Genomic DNA, 18,485 nt, shown 5'->3' on the forward strand with positions numbered 1-18,485 from the left:
CTCTCCCCCAGAACATTAGCAGCCAGTGTGATGAGCCCAAAATTACCCTCACCCAGAGCAGCTGCCTCTCCTTAGAACTGGGCTTCCAGGGGTCTTGCCATTCTAGAAAAAGTTAATATCCTGAATAAGCTTTCTCTCCGTGATAATTTTGCAGGCTCCCTCCTTGCGGGATGCAGGCGAAGGGGGACGGCAAGGCACCCCCATTCTCCACCAGTCTCTCCCAACACCAGCTCCCTCAGCCTGCCAGGGGGAGGGGGCCGGTATGGAGCATGCGTTCGGTGAAAGGTACCATCTTCCCCCGCTAGACCGTGCAAGCTCTTGAGTGGGTTCCAGGAGTCAGAGGCACTGCCGTCCAAGCCACAAACATTCCAGCCGGTTCCCTCCAAAAGCTGCTCCAGCGAAGACCTGCGTGCCGGCAGCGAGCGCTGACGGAAGAGGTGGGGAGTGCTGGCCACCACCTTTTCTCTCAGAGATGCTCCTCGGACACAGTGGTGGGCGCTTTGCTGGTGTTGCTCTCCTCCTCCTCCTCCTCCTCCCCCTGGAGTCTCTGCAAGGCACAACAAGCAGGCAGCCCTTGGGGTGAAGAGGCTCAGGACTCCACCCGGGGCTGGGACAGCTGCCTGTCAGGGACCGCCGTCGGTGGGAAAACCAAGAGCCGGAGGCCCCTCAGCAGCCCCAAGAGCAGACAAAGGGAAGTTAGGACAGCAGCTCCCCGCCTCTGCCAGTGTGCCCTCTAAACACGCACACGCACCGCGCACACCCTCACTGTGTCATCAAAGAAAAGCCAGAAAGTCCAGCTCTCTCTGACGCCACAGCCACCACAAACCATCCCGCCCCGCGAGCCCCGCGTGTTTAGACTCCCTCTCGGGACTGAAAGAGAAGCAGAGCCCACTCTCCCTCCCCATTCTGGCGGCCTAAAACTGCCCTGGACTGACCACCAGGTAGCCATCCAAAGTGCCAACCCTACGACGCCCACAGAAATTCTGACTACCTTCCTTTGGAGGCAGCCGCCTGCATGAGGAATATTATCATGATGTGCAGGGAATGGAAGCAGCAGAGAGAATTTTTATAAAGGCAAGACATAAACTCAATGGCTAAAAATATGTATATATACTTAATGCCTAGAGAAGACTTTGGGTCAGTCTGGTTTGACTTTGTTGGGGAAAGATGGCCCAGGATTAGGAGAGTCCTCCCGCTCACACTTGTGTAGGTGGGTCTGGAATTAAGCACGGGCCTGGAAATGATCCTGTGGGGCCCTAGGTGTATGCCGTGCCTTGCCTCTTACCTCAAGCACTTACCTATTGGCGGGAAGGCCTTGGCACGGGCACAGCACTGCGCTATCACCACTCGAGAGCTAGAGGAATGTCTACAGGCCCAGTGCCAACTGGACAAATGGTGCTTCTCCCCCCCTCCCACCCCCCCACCCCAGGACTGTGTCGGGGCTAGTCCGCAGCAGTGGTAACAGCTGTAGAAACCCAACCTTGCCCATTCTCTTGCCAGTTTGTTGCCACCAGCTCAGCCTCAGCCACGAGTAGCTTTCATTCAGGCCACCAGCAGCCTGCTGAAGTCAATCAAGCAGCCTGTGTCCTCTCGCTTACACACGTGTGTACGCCCACACACGCCTGCCCCCTCCAAAGCCAGCACTTGGAAATTACAACCAAAATCACAACCAGAAACAGATCAGCAGGGACAGAAGTACATCCACTGTCTCTGGCCAAGAACTACCAACTGGAAGAAAAACGGAAATCCCCAAACCAAGATTTTCATCATCTAGATTAGTCATTAGCCCTAAGCTAAGCATTCTGTCTTTCTCTCTCTCTCTTTTTTTTTTTAACCCGAACTGTGTATCCCACTGATTAGAAAGAGCAGCTCTGGCCACATCAGTTGGGCGCCCTGTCTTCAGCTGGCTCTGATAATGAATTTCTGTGCCCATGGCCAGGTCTCAATTATGCTGACTGCCATGGGGTGTGTAATGGGAGGCTCCAGAGGAGGGAAGCTCTGTGACAGCCCTGGCTTCCCTGGGTGTCAGCCCACCATGATTCTGACCTTCCCATAACCAGAAGCTTCCCCGGGTGCAAGTGAGGTTCAAAGACACATGGTGAGTTATCCAGGGACACAGACTTTGGAGTACCACCCCCGGATTTGTCTCCTACTCCTACTCAGTGCTATTTCCAATACTCCATACAGAAGATGACTGAGCCAACTCCAACCACGATTAACAAACCTGGTCCCTGTGCACCAAGATACGGCCGCAAGAATAGTGAAATACTGGAACCACCTAAATATTGAACAAGAGGAAATGGAAATACATATATGTAGATATGAGGTGGTAGAAGGTAACTGTGGAAAGGTTGTCAAACTACTGTTAAGTAAACAAGCAGGCTAGGAACCCCACCAGAAGACCCACGGAAAACAACCCTGAACAATGGACTACAATGTTACTAGGTTATCTCCAGGTGCTAGGATTATAGGTGACCTTTTCTTTCCTCCCGTTTGCCTGTATCTGCCAACATAAATGCAGATTACAAAGTAAACAGCAAAATCTCCTATCACTTGACACAATGTGTCACATTCCAAATTGACACCTTCTCACAAGAAATCTCTCCTGTTTTATTATAGGCACATTTTTCCCAGGCTCACTATATATTCCAAACCCTTATGTCTCCTTGTATCTGGCCCAAGTGAAAGCCCATCCTCATGGTGCAATGCCAGGGTCCTCACACCAGTCTAGAGAACAGCATTTCTGCTCCAAGGCCTTCCCTGTCTCCCCACTGAGTTTCCTGTGGGAGGCTCCGCCCTCCACATGCTACCTGCTGTAGCCTGCCAACTCCAAAGTGTGATATCAGAAGACAAATAATCAATGAAAGCTTATCATCTATCTGCCAACATATGTCCTTACAGTACTAAATATAACTCTTTCACATACCATTTTTGCCTTAGGAAACTGGCAAAGTTTTCCAAAATGATAAAGCTTCAGTGTTGGCACTCCTACACTGCTATAGCAATATAAATTGATAGTGTTGGTAGTTCCTTTCTCGACAACAGTTTGGCAATACATATCAAGATCTTCAAAATATGCATGACAACTGATCCATTTCTCAAGGAAATACTGTGCTTGAGAACATGCACAGAGATTCAGCTTCCAGGACTTTAATCACGATACTGTTTATAACAATGAGAACAACCTTAATGTCCACAGACAGCAAGGCTGATAAATCATGGTTTACCCATGTGCACTCATTAAAACACTGTTGTCATTAGAAGTATGTTATAAAAGAAAAACGACCTGATAAGGTGTTCACAAGTAAAAAAGCAGATAGAAGATTCCATTTTTGTTTTAAAAATATTTACATATCCATATATAAATATATACAGATATATATATACACACACACATATTATATGTAGATATAGACATATAAGTAATTGCAAAAAAACAGCATTTCATCTCTAGGCGATGATATTACAGGATGATTTTTAAACTTTGTATACTTTTCTGTATTTTTTAGTTTTCCTACAAAGAACATGTATTCATTCCCTCTGTAATAGGTTTTGGGTGGCTTATTTGCTTTTTAAGTAATATCCCACTTTTCCTCCTCAGATTTGAAATTGCTTTCATCCTGGCTGAGATTTGATATCTAACATTTTGGTTAGAATAGTCCCTAGCTGATGAAAGCAGATGGGAAACCCTCTTCTGTTCTAAATCATACTCCTGGTCCTCCCACTTCTGCCACCATCAGCTCCTACGCCCTGACTTGCCCTTTTAGAGCCTTACTGGAAATGCACAGGCTCCAGTCCCTCCATGCCCATGGCACTGCCTAAGGGGCTGTAACACGCCAGGAGAACCACTGCCTCGGGGCCACCACCACCGTGGTCGAGGTAGGCTCCCACCTTTCCTCTCCAGCCACTGACCCCAGGCTGAAAGCAGTGCAGCCAGGGTCTCAGGACTTGTCTCAGGATCCAAGGAGTGGGCGATGCTCAGCAGACTGTGACAACAGTGACGTGCTCTGGGGACCACAGCAGGGAGGCCAGGAGAAGAGAAGGAAGCAGAAGAGTCCGGGAAAGAGCAGACACAAAAGCCATGCTGAACACCCACCCAGGAAACTCTTGGGCGCCATGTTTATGCAAGTTGAGCTGGTCTCATGGCCTCCAGAGAACCAGTCCACTCTGGGAGGCGCCCCCTCCCACCCCCCGGCCCACCCATGCTGCCACACCCTCAAACAAAGCCTGGGACCCAGCTCTCAAAACTTCCACATACTCACATTCTCAGGAGTTTCTTTGTTTGCTTTCTGCCTCCGAAGATCTGCCCTAATGAATGCTGAGGTCAAGAGATTGAGAGAGAACACCAAAGACACAATTAACAAGAGACCAATGATGAAGTTCACCCAAGAGAGGGAGCCCTCATTTTCCTAAGGGTCACAGGTATCTCAGACCTACTGTAGATATTCCAGGGAGATGGAGGTTCTACCCACCAACTTGACAAAGCCTGGGGATCACTGATGTCCCTACAGGCAGAAGCCAAGGATGACACTGGCCTTCATTTATAGATCAGTTATACTGGCCAGGGAGTTTGCACATGTTGCTCCAATCCTTACAACAACTCCCATTTTATAGATTAAGAATCTGAGCCTTCCAGAAGTTGGTCCACTTGTCCAAGGTCAAACAGCTATGGAGGTCAGTGTCACAGTCTGGGATGGAAACAAGGGTCTTTTGGCGCCAAATCCCAGGCTCATTCCACCAAAACATGCTACTGCTCCTCAAACACATTTCCTAATAAGCCTTGCCCTCTGCCCATCTGCAGGTGTACCCCCAATCTGTATGATCAGTCAAAACACTGAGGTCTCAAATTGCCAACAGCCTAAGCCCACGAGCAGCCTGAGTGAGCATCATCTTGTCTTGAGGCCCCAACTCACCAGTGAGGGCTGCTCCAAGGGTGAGGAAAACACAGAGAAAGATGTTCCCAGGCATGGTTCCGTAGTTGTCAATAATCTGGCCCTGGGAGATGGTGAAGATGATCCCGAATACCTGGAAAGGCACAAAGAAGACTGAAAACAAGGGCCCAGCCAACTCGCCCATGAGAGAACTGAGCTACCACGATACAATGCCTGTGGCAGCCAAGTCAAGTAGGAAACAAAGAGCCACTGCTTTAGGGCCACCACCAAATAAGAGCCCTACCTGGGCAGACACATTCAGGAGGCCAGACGACATGCCTTCTGATTCTGGGTATGTCAGCTCCACAGCAAACTCAAATCCCAGCGGGAGGTAGCCAGTCATGAAGAAGCTGAAGACCAGATCACAGAAACAAGGTGATGGAGAAATTCAAGGGCAAGAAGGATAAGGAGCCCACCTCCTCCCTCAGAACTCCTTTTCCTGTTTTGTTTCTGGTCATCAAGACATTCCAGGCCTTTGAATAATCAGGCCATCCCCCAGGTGGCCATACCAAGGAAAGAGAGGCCCCTGCCGGTCAAGAAGAAGTTCATATGTAGGCTTCATGCTCAGGAGCCCCCGGGGGTCTCCTCCTTCTTCTGTGTCCAGCCATCAATTACAGACAGGGTCAACATTGGCAGAAGGGAATGGCGGATGCCTGCAGTGTTTAGTCCTCAGCTGAGAAATTCTGTGTCGTGGGTTCCCAGGCCCTGTGCTGTGAGTGGGAAGTCCCTGGACACCGAACAGCATCTCCATGCTCTCTGGGACCTGGAAGGAGGATCTGAGTCCTCCTTTTTCCCTCTGGAGAGTCACCAGCTGAGAAAAACTGAGTGTCTGTCTGTCTCTGTCTCTGTCTCCCTCTCTCACACACACATTCATATAGTGCCCACAGGAAAATAACTGGGATGTAAAGCTAAGCAGAGACCCCTGTGGAAAGTGTGCTGTTTCCTGTGCTTTCTCATACAACAGGTCCAGAAAATCCCAACTCTAATTTCTTACATCTGTACCACACTTCGTGCTGCTTTCACACTTATTTCTCTCTCACTCCTTGCAACAACTATACAAGGCAGGCCATTCATCTTCATTTACAGATGAGGAAACTGAGGCTCAGAGCAGTTAAGTGATGCACCTGTCATCTAAAGATCAGCAGTGGAACAGAGACCAGGATGCAGACTTCCTGATTCCCAGCCGTGTGCACTTCCTCCGACCCCACACTGTCCCAGGCAGAGCTACAAAAGACTCTAAACATTTCCTAGCCTCCCTGAGGTCTGTGAAGGAGAGACTCCATCCCAACAGCATGGAAGCCCTGGGTGGCCTTTTGAAGTGCTGCAAGTAAACAAGACCTCTGGCCACGATTTCCACATCTCCAGAGGTCAATGAGAAGCCAGCAAAGGGGTCAGTGTTGCTTCCAAGGAAGTCGGCAGCTCTAGGAGCCATGGGATGCTGCTTTCCGGTTAGACAGGTCAGAGGTCAAACTTACCCCATTGTGCCAGCGGTGATGAACACTACCCACAGATATCCCAGGTTCAAGGTCAATGTGTACACCACCATGCCCACTACCGTCATGATGTAGACCACCAGGGTTGTCTCCCTACAAGCAGAGGCAAAGACATTTAGTCATACACTTCTGACTGTAACAGGATCATCCAACCATCCATCCATCCATCCATCCATCCATCCAACATACAAGTATAAATTGGGCACCTGCTATGTGTCAAGCCCTCTGCTGTGTGCTGGGACATCTGCTCTCAGAACTTTCTGTCCATGAGGTTGATGGACACTGAACCAATGATCACACAAATTATTACTTAATTACACTTTGGCCAGTGCTACAAAGGGGAGGATCAGGAGAGGAGGAAGCCTTCTTGCTACATATGTGTTCAACTCCTATAGAACCCCCTCAACAATTATCAAGCTGCACCCCAAGCAGGAAGGGCACAACACTCTCCCTTCCTCGTCCTCCACCAAATAAACACAGAACAAATATCAGCTACTGTCAGGCAGCATGGCGTGTGGGACTACCCCAGAAGCCACCTCATTCTGCTGGTCTGCTTGGCCCCAAGACCCCATGGCCATGCTGGGCAGTGAGCTGACTTTCAGATTCTCTGTCATCTCGAAGTTCTTCGTGTTGCCACTGGCACAGGTGCAGCACAGATTTTTCACCGAACCTGAACTACTCTGCTCCAGACAACAGGAAGTAAGTGAGAACATTCTCCAGCCCTGAACTAAGCATTTGACTCCCAAGCCAAAGTGAGAAAGCTCTGCCCACTCCCCATGACATTCCCCTTTGCCAGTCCCCTCAGAGGGATCAGCAGCAGCCTGCTGCTTTCTGTTTGGGGTTCGCCCACTCGTGACTCTGCTGCAGCCTCACCCCCGCAGCTGGACCTGTGTTCCTCTCCCTGTCCTGCTTATGGCAGGCCGCGGGCTCTGCACATCCCTCTGCCCGCCTGCCACGAAATGAGGACTAAGAGACAGAAAGCTGAAAGCCGAAAGTCTTCACGCATCCCCCTGAAACAAGAAACATGGTGGGGGCACCAGCAGACGTACACTGTGGTTTTATCAAACTAATCCCGCATTTATTGGGTGCTGGGAATTCTATTAAGCACTTCGCATGCATTTCTTATTGCACTCAAACCTGACAAAAGCCCTGCAAGAAACGAATGACTATCCCTAATTTTGCAAATGAGGAAACTGAGGCTCAGACCAATTAAGTTACTTATTCAGAATTACCCATTGAGTAAATGCAGAGCTGGGATTTGGACCCAGCGCTGGGATCTGAAACCTATGCTGCTCTTTCTACTGCTGCACACAGGACCTAATACACTAATACACATGGACACGCTACAGGGTTGCATCTTCGCAAAGCTCAAAGCCAGAGGCTGCAAAGGATGCCCCTCCTACCTGGGGCTTCAAAGCAGCTGCTGAAGGCAGAGGGGCTTCCTCATCCTCCATCCTGCACCCTCATCTGGTCCCACCCACCCCACAGAAGGCAACTTCATGGATACCAGTTTCTTTTGCCGGCCACACAAGCTCCCCTTTTGCCATATTTTCTTAACCATTGCTTCATTTTAAACCACTGACCCATTTAGAAAAACTGTAAGCAGTCCCAGCCTCAAATAACGGGATATGACCCACCCCATTTCCAAACGGGACAAATCTGGGAGCCGCAGGGAGAGGAGAACAGGCACCAAAATGCCCTGATTGCAGAGCATCCTTTCTCTGTTCGGGTCATAGTGCAGGGTGAAGGGCATCTCATGCTGAAGGCAGGAGTAAGACATCAGTGATGCTAGCAAACAGTGGCGTCTACCTTCTGAAGTGTGCCCTCAGCCCTTTCCCTGTATTTTTTAGTTCTTCTCAGCCATCTGGCTGCCCACATCCCAGCCCAGCTGTCGTTCCAATCCTTCCCCTCTCCCGCCACAGAGCAAGCCCTGGGAGAAGGGACACTGCTGTTCGCTGGTTTGGGGGTGGCCAGTCCTCACTGCTCTTGGGTCTGGCTGAAGCAAGCCACTGACAGATCGCAGAGACGAGATGGCAGCCAAGCTCCACCAGCAGTCATTAAGCCACGCCAGGCTCCACATCACATTCAGCCAGGCAACCACATCCCCAGGGATGACCTCAACTGGCCTTTGTCTGGGGCAGCCAGAGTGAGACCTGGTCTGACCAGAGCCTCACAGAAGCGGGTCTGTGTGGCAGAGAACAGGTCTGTCGCCTCCAGACACGGGGAACTTCAGAGGCCTCGACAAAGCAGCTGCCCTGCCCCAGTGTAGGACAAACCTGGCAGCTACCCAGTTGACCAGTATTAATTGAGCACCCAGTGCATGCCCAGCACTGGAAAGGAGCAACAAGAAGGGAAGGGTGTTGGGTCTGCATTCTCTAGAGCCTTTTTCTAAGCCTGGCTTAGAGGCACCTGGGTGGGTTGCTCCTTACAAAAGCAGTTTCCCTCACTGAATTGGCATCCATGAGGATGGAGCCCAGGAATCTATTTTTAATAAGCATCCTGGGTTAGCCTGGCATACACTAAAATCTTAGAAAGACTGCTCTGGGCTCCTGGAAACACACTGGGCATTCAGGCCCAAAGCATATCACAATATTTATGAAGGAGGTATAAGCAGTTGCAAGATAATACAGTTGTAAGCCAGAGTTAGCCCAGACACCTTGGTTAGCCCCTGGGAGCCAGCGGAATGGGGCAGGGGATCACTTTCTCATTGCCACTCTTTGGGGTTTCCATAAGCTTTCCAACTGCTGGCATTTTTCTACATTCATTTTCATTTCTCCCTCATTTGTCCCTTCTGCAAACTACATGGGGCTATGGGGAAGAGTACTGTGCTAGGCCTCTTGTATTCCATCTCTGATCTTACCAAGATCCCCCATGGAATGTGTACTATTTCCCTCATGTTATAAATGGAGAAACTGAGGCTTAGAGAAGATAAATGTGAACCACTTGACCACTGAGACCCCCAGCTGCTGCACCCAACCCTTTGGAGTCATATTGCCGAGGAACGTGTCATTTCAAAACATGGGTCCCCAATTCTCAGTCCAAGAGGAGGTCACTTACTTGTAGGTTTTCGACCTATCCAGCCAGATGCCTGAGATCATAGCCCCAAGCATTCCTGCAATGACGATGGTCAGGCCTATTCTTCCAGCATTCACTTCTTCCCCCTGGGAAAACCACAGCCCCAGTGATCACCCAGCAATGGGACAAGACACCAGACAGAGCACAGTCACCCGGAGGTGACAGGGGAAAGGCAAGTAACTCAGACTCCATTAGAGCCTATTCTCTGAACGTACCAGGGTAAGAAGCTGCCAGTGGGGAGAGACTACTAGAATAGTTGCTCCTCCCAATCTACTATAACCCAGATGTGTGTGCATGATCCTGGATGCTGAGGTCAACCAAACTGTCCTAGACCTACTCTGAAGTAGATCTTTTTTAAATTTAATCCTATGGCAACCCTTTTATCTTATTTATCATTATCCCCATTTCACAAACGAGGAGACCGAAATACATATATCCAAATATTCTGTACTTAGTTGTTTTTTTTTTTTTTTGAGCTATTAGTGCCAAAAGGAATGGGAAGATAACCATTATATAATCTCATTTGCTTCTCAAAATTCCCCACCATAAGGTTAGAAATCAATATTCTACACTTTACAGATGAAAAAAACTGAGGCACAGTGAGATTAACCTGCTAGCCAGAGGTCGTGTGGTATTTATTAAGTGCAGAGCTAGGATCTGAACTCAGACCTATCAAACTCCAAAACCGGAACACATTAGCCACAGTGGCCTACCACCTCTGCAAGGGTGAGACCCTTGTCCTTTGAAAAGGGGGTTGGACCTGGGATTCCCAACTCCAGGACACACAGTACCCCACCTCCCAGGATCCAGCCCTTGCTGGTTCTGGAAATATTTAAGAAATGCTTTCAGGGACGCCAGGGTGGCTCAGTCGGTTAAGCGTCTGCCTTCAGCTGAGGTCATGATCCCAGGGTCCTGGGATCGAGCTCCGCATCGGGCTCCCTGCTCAGCAGGGAGCCTGCTTCTCCCTCTGCCTCTGCTCCTCCCCCTCCTCGTGTGTTCTCTCTCCCCTCTCTGACAAATAAATAAAATCTTTTTTAAAAAAAGGAATGCTTTCAGTCGAGCAACTAAGAGTTCAAAATTAAACTCTGCCCCTATTTTACAAATTAAATCTTTCATACATGATCTACATGTCTGTATGTTTACCTACCGTATTGCTAGGCACCATGCCATGTGCTTTACATACATAGAACATGTGAATATATATATATGCACACACACATACATAGTATTGTTTACTTTCTAATCGTAAAAAATAATCTTTCAATAAGTAATTATGTTTCTTTTGCAGGAAGGAGAATGAGAGTTCAGAGAGGCTAACCAGCTTGTCACACAATTTAGAGGCACCAGAGCCAGGGGAGATCCAGGGCTGTCTCCCTCCAAATCCATAAGCATACCACCATACCACGCTGCCTAGAATTGTGGGGGGTGGGGGAAACCGGAGACTAGAGCTAACTGCTGCCCCAGGTCCTGCTGAGATGGACAGAAATCTCACGCTCTTCGGGTCCAGCATGCTCCGGGGACTACCTTACCGGGTAGTGCAAGATCACCATGCGATTCAGCAGAGTGGACAAGGCATAAAAAGCACCAGCATTCAGACCTGAAAGAGGGAGGGAGACACATCGCATTAGGGGCAGCCTTCTGCTGGGGCCATTGCTAACTTCTCCCCCTGGCAGGTAGGGAGGTCAGAAATCCTCATCCTCCTCACCATTAGGAGTGGTGTCCTCAGAAAGTAGGTTACTCTGCAGTTTCTGTCAGAGAGAGACTCCAAAACAACCCAAAGTAACCATTTTAACCATTTCTTAGCCCACACCACTGCCCTCTGATCCCTTTAAGCCTGCCCTGGAAACATAGGCTCTAGAAAGCATTACTCCCAGGTCAGAACCGTCTACATTCTTCTCAAGGATTGACCTATTGACCTACAGGGTCAGCAGAACTACTGGACACCTTCATCTCCTCCGGATGACCTGTTCCCTCTCCAGACTACTCCAGGCCTCTGACCCCCACATCACTCTTTCTGTGGGTGGTTTCTCTTTTCTGTCCCCCTTCCTCCTTCAGCTTTCCTCTTGGTCCAATATCACACAAAATCTTATATCTGAAACCAGAAAGGACCCTAAAGAGCATTAAGCTGACCCCCCTAACTCATCAATTCATCCAACGAATAAATGGAGCACCTAGAATATACTGTAAGAATCCATGAGGTCATTTGTCCAAAGCTATACAGTCAGCTAATAGCTAAGATGAGACTGGAACTGACCCAATGGCGATGATGAGGATGAGGATGAGGATGAGAATGAGGATGAGGATGAGGATGCTAATGTTGACGTTGAGGATGACGGTGAGGAGGATGGTGAGGAAGATGATGGTGAGGAGGAGGATGGTGAGGAGGATGATGGTGAGGAGGATGATGGTGAGGAGGAGGACAGTGAGAAGGATAATGGTGAGGAGGATGGTGAGGAGGATGATGGTGAGGAGGATGGTGAGGAGGATGATGGTGAAGAGGATGGTGAGGAGGATGATGGTGAGGAAGATGGTGAGGAGGAGGATGGTGAGGAGGATGGTGAGGAGGATGATGGTGAGGAGGATGGTGAGGAGGATGACGGTGAGGAGGAGGATGGTGAGGAGGAGGATGGTGAGAAGGATAATGGTGAGGAGGATGGTGAGGAGGATGATGGTGAGGAGGAGGATGGTGAGAAGGATAATGGTGAGGAGGATGGTGAGGAGGATGATGGTGAGGAGGAGGGTGAGGAGGATGATGGTGAGGAGCGTGGTGAGGAGGAGGGTGGTGAGAAGGATGATGGTGAGGAGGAGGGTGAGGAGGAGGATGGTGAGGAGGATGGTGAGGAGGATGGTGAGGAGGATGACGGTGAGGAGGAGGATGGTGAGAAGGATAATGGTGAGGAGGATGGTGAGGAGGATGATGGTGAGGAGGATGATGGTGAGGAGGAGGATGGTGAGGAGGAGGATGGTGAGAAGGATAATGGTGAGGAGGATGGTGAGGAGGATGATGGTGAGGAGGATGATGGTGAGGAGGAGGATGGTGAGAAGGATAATGGTGAGGAGGATGGTGAGGAGGATGATGGTGAGGAGGAGGGTGAGGAGGAGGATGGTGAGGAGGATGGTGAGGAGGATGATGGTGAGGAGCGTGGTGAGGAGGAGGGTGGTGAGGAGGATGGTGAGGAGGATGATGGTGAGGAGGAGGATGGTGAGAAGGATAATGGTGAGGAGGATGGTGAGGAGGATGATGGTGAGGAGGATGACGGTGAGGAGGAGGATGGTGAGAAGGATAATGGTGAGGAGGATGGTGAGGAGGATGATGGTGAGGAGGAGGATGGTGAGAAGGATAATGGTGAGGAGGATGGTGAGGAGGATGATGGTGAGGAGGAGGGTGAGGAGGATGATGGTGAGGAGGATGGTGAGGAGGAGGGTGGTGAGGAGCGTGGTGAGGAGGAGGGTGGTGAGGAGGATGGTGAGGAGGATGATGGTGAGGAGGAGGGTGAGGAGGAGGGTGGTGAGAAGGATGATGGTGAGGAGGAGGGTGAGGAGGAGGGTGGTGAGAAGGATGATGGTGAGGAGGGTGGTGAGGAGGATGATGGTGAGGAGGAGGGTGGTGAGGAGGATGGTGAGGAGGATGATGGTGAGGAGCGTGGTGAGGAGGAGGGTGGTGAGGAGGATGATGGTGAGGAGGAGGGTGGTGAGAAGGATGATGGTGAGGAAGAGGATGGTGAGGAGGGTGGTGAGGAAGAGTGTGGTGAGGAGGGTGGTGAGGAGGGTGGTGAGGAGGGTGCTGAGGAGGAGGGTGCTGAGGAGGAGGGTGGCAGTAGCACATACTTATGTACTAGACACTGTTGTAAGTACCTTACAATCCTCATAGCAAGGTAGGTAATATTATCATCCCCATTTTATAGATAAGAAAAATGCACACAGAGTTTAAAAACAAATACAGAACATCACTTTATAATGCTCACCAGGGGTCTTTTTAATTTTAACTAATTTTGAGGCTCACAAGACTATCATGGCACACGACATTAGATACACTTAGACGACTCTAAGTAACAGGACACAGCTCGAGAGCAGGGCAGCCTCAGGGGTTCCTCTCCCACGAACCCCAGACCATGGAACCATCCAGAAGCCATCCTCTTTGGCCCCACGGTGATGGCACAGGCGCAGGGCAATGTGGGTATGGCAACCACCCTGGTTTAACACCTCACAGGAGCGACTATTGCTTGTAGCATCTCCACAGGCATGGCTTTGGGGGTCCCCTAGAGGACAGGTTAGTGAAGAGTCACCATACTCAGAGAAGCACAAAGAATGGCCTCCTACCAGATATGAAACGTCCCCCAGTCCAGATAGTCACTTTTATCACAAGGCCATCTTTATCAGATGTGATGTTGCCTAAATGCCATTCACTTACTCCCTTTATCAGGTTCCCACAGAAATGAGATACAAAGTTAAGTGCGGGAGAGTTTAAAAATGCAGATTCCTGGGCTCCACCCTGGACCTACTAAATCTGATTCTCCTGGAATGGAGCTAGGAATCTGCAATTTAAAAATAACAGCAGGCACCTGGGTGGCTCAGTCAGCTGAGTGTCACACTCGTGATTTCGACTCAGGTCATGATCTCCAGGTCATGAGACTGAGCCCCGTGTTGGGCTCCACGCTCAGTGGGGAGTCTTCTTGCCCCTGTCCCTCCCCATCTGCCACTCCCCCCCGCCACTCGCTCAAACATTCTCTCTCTCTCTCTCTCTCTCTGTCACTATCTTAAATAAATAAATAAATTTCTTTAAAAACAAAAACAAAAACAACAACAGGGGCACCTGGGTGGCTCAGTCGGTTAAGCATCTGACTCTTGATCTCAGCTCAGGTCTTGATCTGAGGGTCTTGAGGTCAAGTGTAGAGCCCACTTAACAACAACAACAACAACCCTGGTCATTTCTCATTATTCAGAAATAAATGACCTTGGGAATCTGGAAGATCCAAGACCAGGCCCGGGCTCCCAGGTGCTGGGGTTAACATGGTGGCAACTGGGATGGGAAGGGGCTTCAAGACCATGAGAATGATCCATAACACACGTACTTTAGATATGCTTAACCCTGCTGCAAACCAGAATCACCTGGAATGCTTTTTAAGAGCAGATTCCCAGGCCCTTACCCAGACTTTCTGAAACTGAAATTTCTAGAAGAAAGGCAGGGAAATCCAGGCACGCACTCAACCAAGCACCCCAGGGGAGTCTATCATCAGGCAAGCTTGGGAAACACTGATCCCAGATCCTGTCTCTGGGTTCTGGATACTCTGTGTTCATTTCCCTTGGGTCCTTCCTGAATACGTGTAGTAAACCTTCATTTTAAGGGCCAGCCTCACCTCAACAAAGCTCCAGGAAATTACAAGAAGGATATTATGCCCACTCTCAAGCAGGATCTGAGAGGGGGCACAATCACCCTCCCTAAACCCATGGGGGGTGAGCAGGAGTAAAGCCCTTGAAAGCCCCAAGGGAAGGTGATAATCTTCCAGTGTTGGGCTCTGAGTCTGGATGCCCAACACTGGAAGATTATTCAGAAGCATAGCTGAAGGCAAGGCTGGGGGATAACATGGAAAAGTATTCCCTTTGAGGACATTCTTTAGAAGAGGAGCCTTTTCAACAACTTTTTTCAACATGGCAATTGTTGCGCCATTGATGATAAGGCAGTAGAGGAGGCCATGTGAAAGCAGGGCCTAGGGACTCAAGGAGAAGGTAGCCAAAGAAAGGTTATTCTCTTACCCCACACTCCCTCCCACCTCTGCTGATACACATCCTAAGACCCGTCCTGCCCCCAGACTCTGACAGACCTGTAGAGAATCTGGTTCCAGCCCTGGGTCTTCCTGCATTGCCAAACCTGGAGGAGGGGTGGGTGGTGGTGGTATTTCACTAGAGGAAGAGGCAGTTTTTTATTCCTGTAATATTTCAGCAACATCAAACACAAACCCCATCTCTGCCCCCTCCCCTCCAAGTTGGGCTGCCAGATTTAGGAGAAGAACAAAAACAACACATCCAGCTACAACTTGAATTTCAGGTAACACTTTTTTAAGCATAAATATGCCCCAAATACTCCATGGGACGTTTATGCTGAAAAGAATGTGCTGTTTACATGAAATTCAAATTTAGCTGGATAGCCCTTATTTTATCTCTCAAACCTACCACGAAGGGTATGACCAGAGGCCTACAAGTAAAAGCCCCTGGAATTCCTCCAAAGCCCTCACCAGGCTCCGCTCTGGGCAGCTGACTCAGCAGTTTGGAGAAGCCCTTGGAAAGCCACTAAAAAGACAGTACTGGACATCCCACCAGCTACATGGGAGCTACTCCCTACTTGGTGAAATCCAGTTCAGACGAACAAAAGAATGTAGGAAATCAAGTTTACCAGTGCAACAGCAATGTGGATTCATGCAGCATCTATTTGCAATTGCTTTAAAAGCTTTCATTTCCACTCAGAGCACTCCAATGGGAAGCAAATTTAATTCTTATTTTCTGAGATTATTATTTCATGGGCAAAGGATGGGTGAAGGAGGTACACTCAGTAATCGGCAGAGCTGACATCAAAACTCAGACTTCTTATTTCTTATGTGCCAACTCTGAATTCACCACTCCAGCATTCAAGGCTCTTACTCAAAGATGTGTTTACCCATGTCCAACAAATGTGCCCATGAAATGCTATCATCTGCTCGATTCAAGCCACATGCTCTTAAGTGCATGTAATTCAGAGGAAAATATGAACATCATATATACAACATAAAAAGTATGAACCATTTCCTTCTTCAAAGCCCAACCTGAAACTATAGGAAGGGTGGGGGACATTCTGGAGAGCTTCAAAGCATCTAGCTGAATTTATAGAGGGTTTTGTTTGTAATTGGGAGCAAAGATTTAATTTGGAAGAGAGCAGTGATTCTTAGGTGGACTGAGTCCCAAACACTGCCTTTACATGACCTCTAAGCCTTAAAGAGACACTAAAGTCAAGACCCCATCCTTTCTAAATCCCAAAGATGGCTGGTCAATATAAGTTGATCCTGCTTCAAAATCCCCGAACTCTAGATTTGCATCTTAGGAGAAGGCAACTCCCAGGCAATTGGTCTGGAGGACTGAATCTGAAGAAGCACTTACTCCACTAGGTAGATCCAAAGACCACCCAGACAAGTGGGGCTTAAAAGAGCTCTGTCTCTGTCTCTAAGATGTTCCTTTCTCCATAGGGAGGCAAAAATGGCATGGCGGTTAGGAAGATGGGCTTTGGCATCAGACAGACAGAAGTTTAAATCCAAGCTCTGTTGCTTGCTAGCCTTCCAGTTGTGGGCGCGTAACTAAATAGAGCCTCAGCTTCCTCATATAAAATGGAATGGAATTAAGAACTGATGTCATGGGTTTGTTTTGAAGATTAAATGTGATAATCCATGTAAAGCACTTAACATAGTACCTGACACACAGTAATGGCTCAATAAAATTCTTTCCAAGTCTATGATTAAGCCTAAAAATCATTTCCTTGTTGGTCAAGAGCTTAGTCACAAAGTCCAATTATCTATCATGGAAAAAGGCTTGCGGTTTTTTGACTATAATGAAATATATGCAAACATCCAGATTAGTTTAACTCTCTCTCACTGGAATAATCCCAGGCCTTTGAGGGAAAAAAATTAATAAATTCTATCTATACAATGGAGTCAAATGCTCCTAGAGACTCAGAAGAGAATTGCTTTTCTGGCTAGCACTATCCCAGTTTAAATGACAATTTACTTCCACCCTTTCTCTCCTCACCTTCTGAGATTCCCGTTATGCATATGTCGGTTTGCTTGATGGTTTCCCACAGGTCTCCGGGGCTCGGCTCATTTTTCTTCATTTTTTATTCTTTCTGTTCCTCAGACAGGATTTCATTTGATCTATCTTCAATTTCATGGATTCTTTCTGCTGACAGCTCAAATCTGATTTTGAACCCTCCAGTGAGTTTTCCATTTTAGTTAGTTATTTTCAATTCCAGAATTCCTATTTGGTTCTTTTTTATTCCTGTCTTTATCGATATTCTCTATTTGGTAAGACATTATTCTCCATCTTTTTTTCATTCTTTAGGCATGGTTTCTTTAGTTCTTTGAACCTATTTATATTGTTGACTTACAATCTTTATTATGTCCAACATCAGGGCTTCCTCAGCAAGAGTTTCTATTAAGTGCTTTTTTTCCCTTGTGTATGAGTCTTACTTTCCTATTTCTTTGCATGTCTCATAATCTTTTGGTAAAGCTGGACATTTTAAATACCATGTCAACTTTGGAAATGAGATTCTCCTCCCTCCTCAGGATTTGTTGCTGTTGCTGCTATTTGTTTAGTGACTCTCCTGGACTAATTTTGTAAAGTTTGTATTCTTTGTCATGTGCAGCTGCTGAAGTTTCTGCTTCATCAGTTTAGTGGTGAGGTAATGATTAGACAGAGATTGCCTTAAATACCTTAAACCAGTAAGTCTCCACCTTTGCCAAGGCCCTCCTCTGTGTGGGGGTTGGGCTTCTCCCTCAATGCTCCAGCAGGCAGGTGTCAACTCTGCCTTAGCCTTCACTTCCTCCTTGCACAGAGCCTCAAGGTCAGCCAGAGGTGAGAGTTTAGGGCTTTGTCAGGTCTTTCCTGGTAACGTGGACGTGGACTTCTAGATTCCTAAGAATATGTCAGAGCTTTTCAAAGCCCCTAGAGAATGAGAATCTCATTCTCTAGATTTTTGTTTCAAGACTTTTGGCCAGCTTCCTGTTTACCCCAACTGGTATTCTACCTTAGGCAGCTACAATGCTAAACACTGACTGTTTTCAACAAATGCCCTGGAAATAGTGCTTTTCCCACAGAGCAAGCTCTGAGTCAGGTTAAATAAAAGCAAGTCCTCTGAATGGGGCTCTTCTAGAGAACTGTCAGATATCAAATAATGACCCAGGAATGGGGCTTTTGGGGGAGCTCCAAAATTGTTTTTGCCCCATCAAGTGTCTGTGAGGCTGCTGGT

General features: G+C 48.3%; 1 protein-coding gene across 1 annotated transcript in view; it reads right to left on the reverse strand.

Moving 5' to 3' along the window:
* Nucleotides 1–383: 383 nt before the first annotated feature.
* FLVCR2 (FLVCR choline and putative heme transporter 2) overlaps nucleotides 384–18,485 on the reverse strand; it is a 51,767-nt gene continuing 33,665 nt past the window's right edge. Inside the window, exons 4-10 of the mRNA XM_028097679.2 lie at nucleotides 11,029–11,096; nucleotides 9,482–9,585; nucleotides 6,407–6,517; nucleotides 5,176–5,281; nucleotides 4,914–5,025; nucleotides 4,263–4,318; nucleotides 384–547 (exon numbers count right to left, since the gene is read on the reverse strand). Coding sequence (XP_027953480.2) covers nucleotides 467–547; nucleotides 4,263–4,318; nucleotides 4,914–5,025; nucleotides 5,176–5,281; nucleotides 6,407–6,517; nucleotides 9,482–9,585; nucleotides 11,029–11,096 — 638 coding nt within the window. The 3' untranslated portion in view covers nucleotides 384–466. The remainder of the gene's footprint in view (nucleotides 548–4,262; nucleotides 4,319–4,913; nucleotides 5,026–5,175; nucleotides 5,282–6,406; nucleotides 6,518–9,481; nucleotides 9,586–11,028; nucleotides 11,097–18,485) is intronic.

This window comes from Eumetopias jubatus, unplaced genomic scaffold, assembly GCF_037043125.1.
Source record: "Eumetopias jubatus isolate StellerSeaLion01/CBP00866 unplaced genomic scaffold, mEumJub1_p1.0 scaffold_7, whole genome shotgun sequence".
Classification (NCBI taxonomy): domain Eukaryota; kingdom Metazoa; phylum Chordata; class Mammalia; order Carnivora; family Otariidae; genus Eumetopias; species Eumetopias jubatus.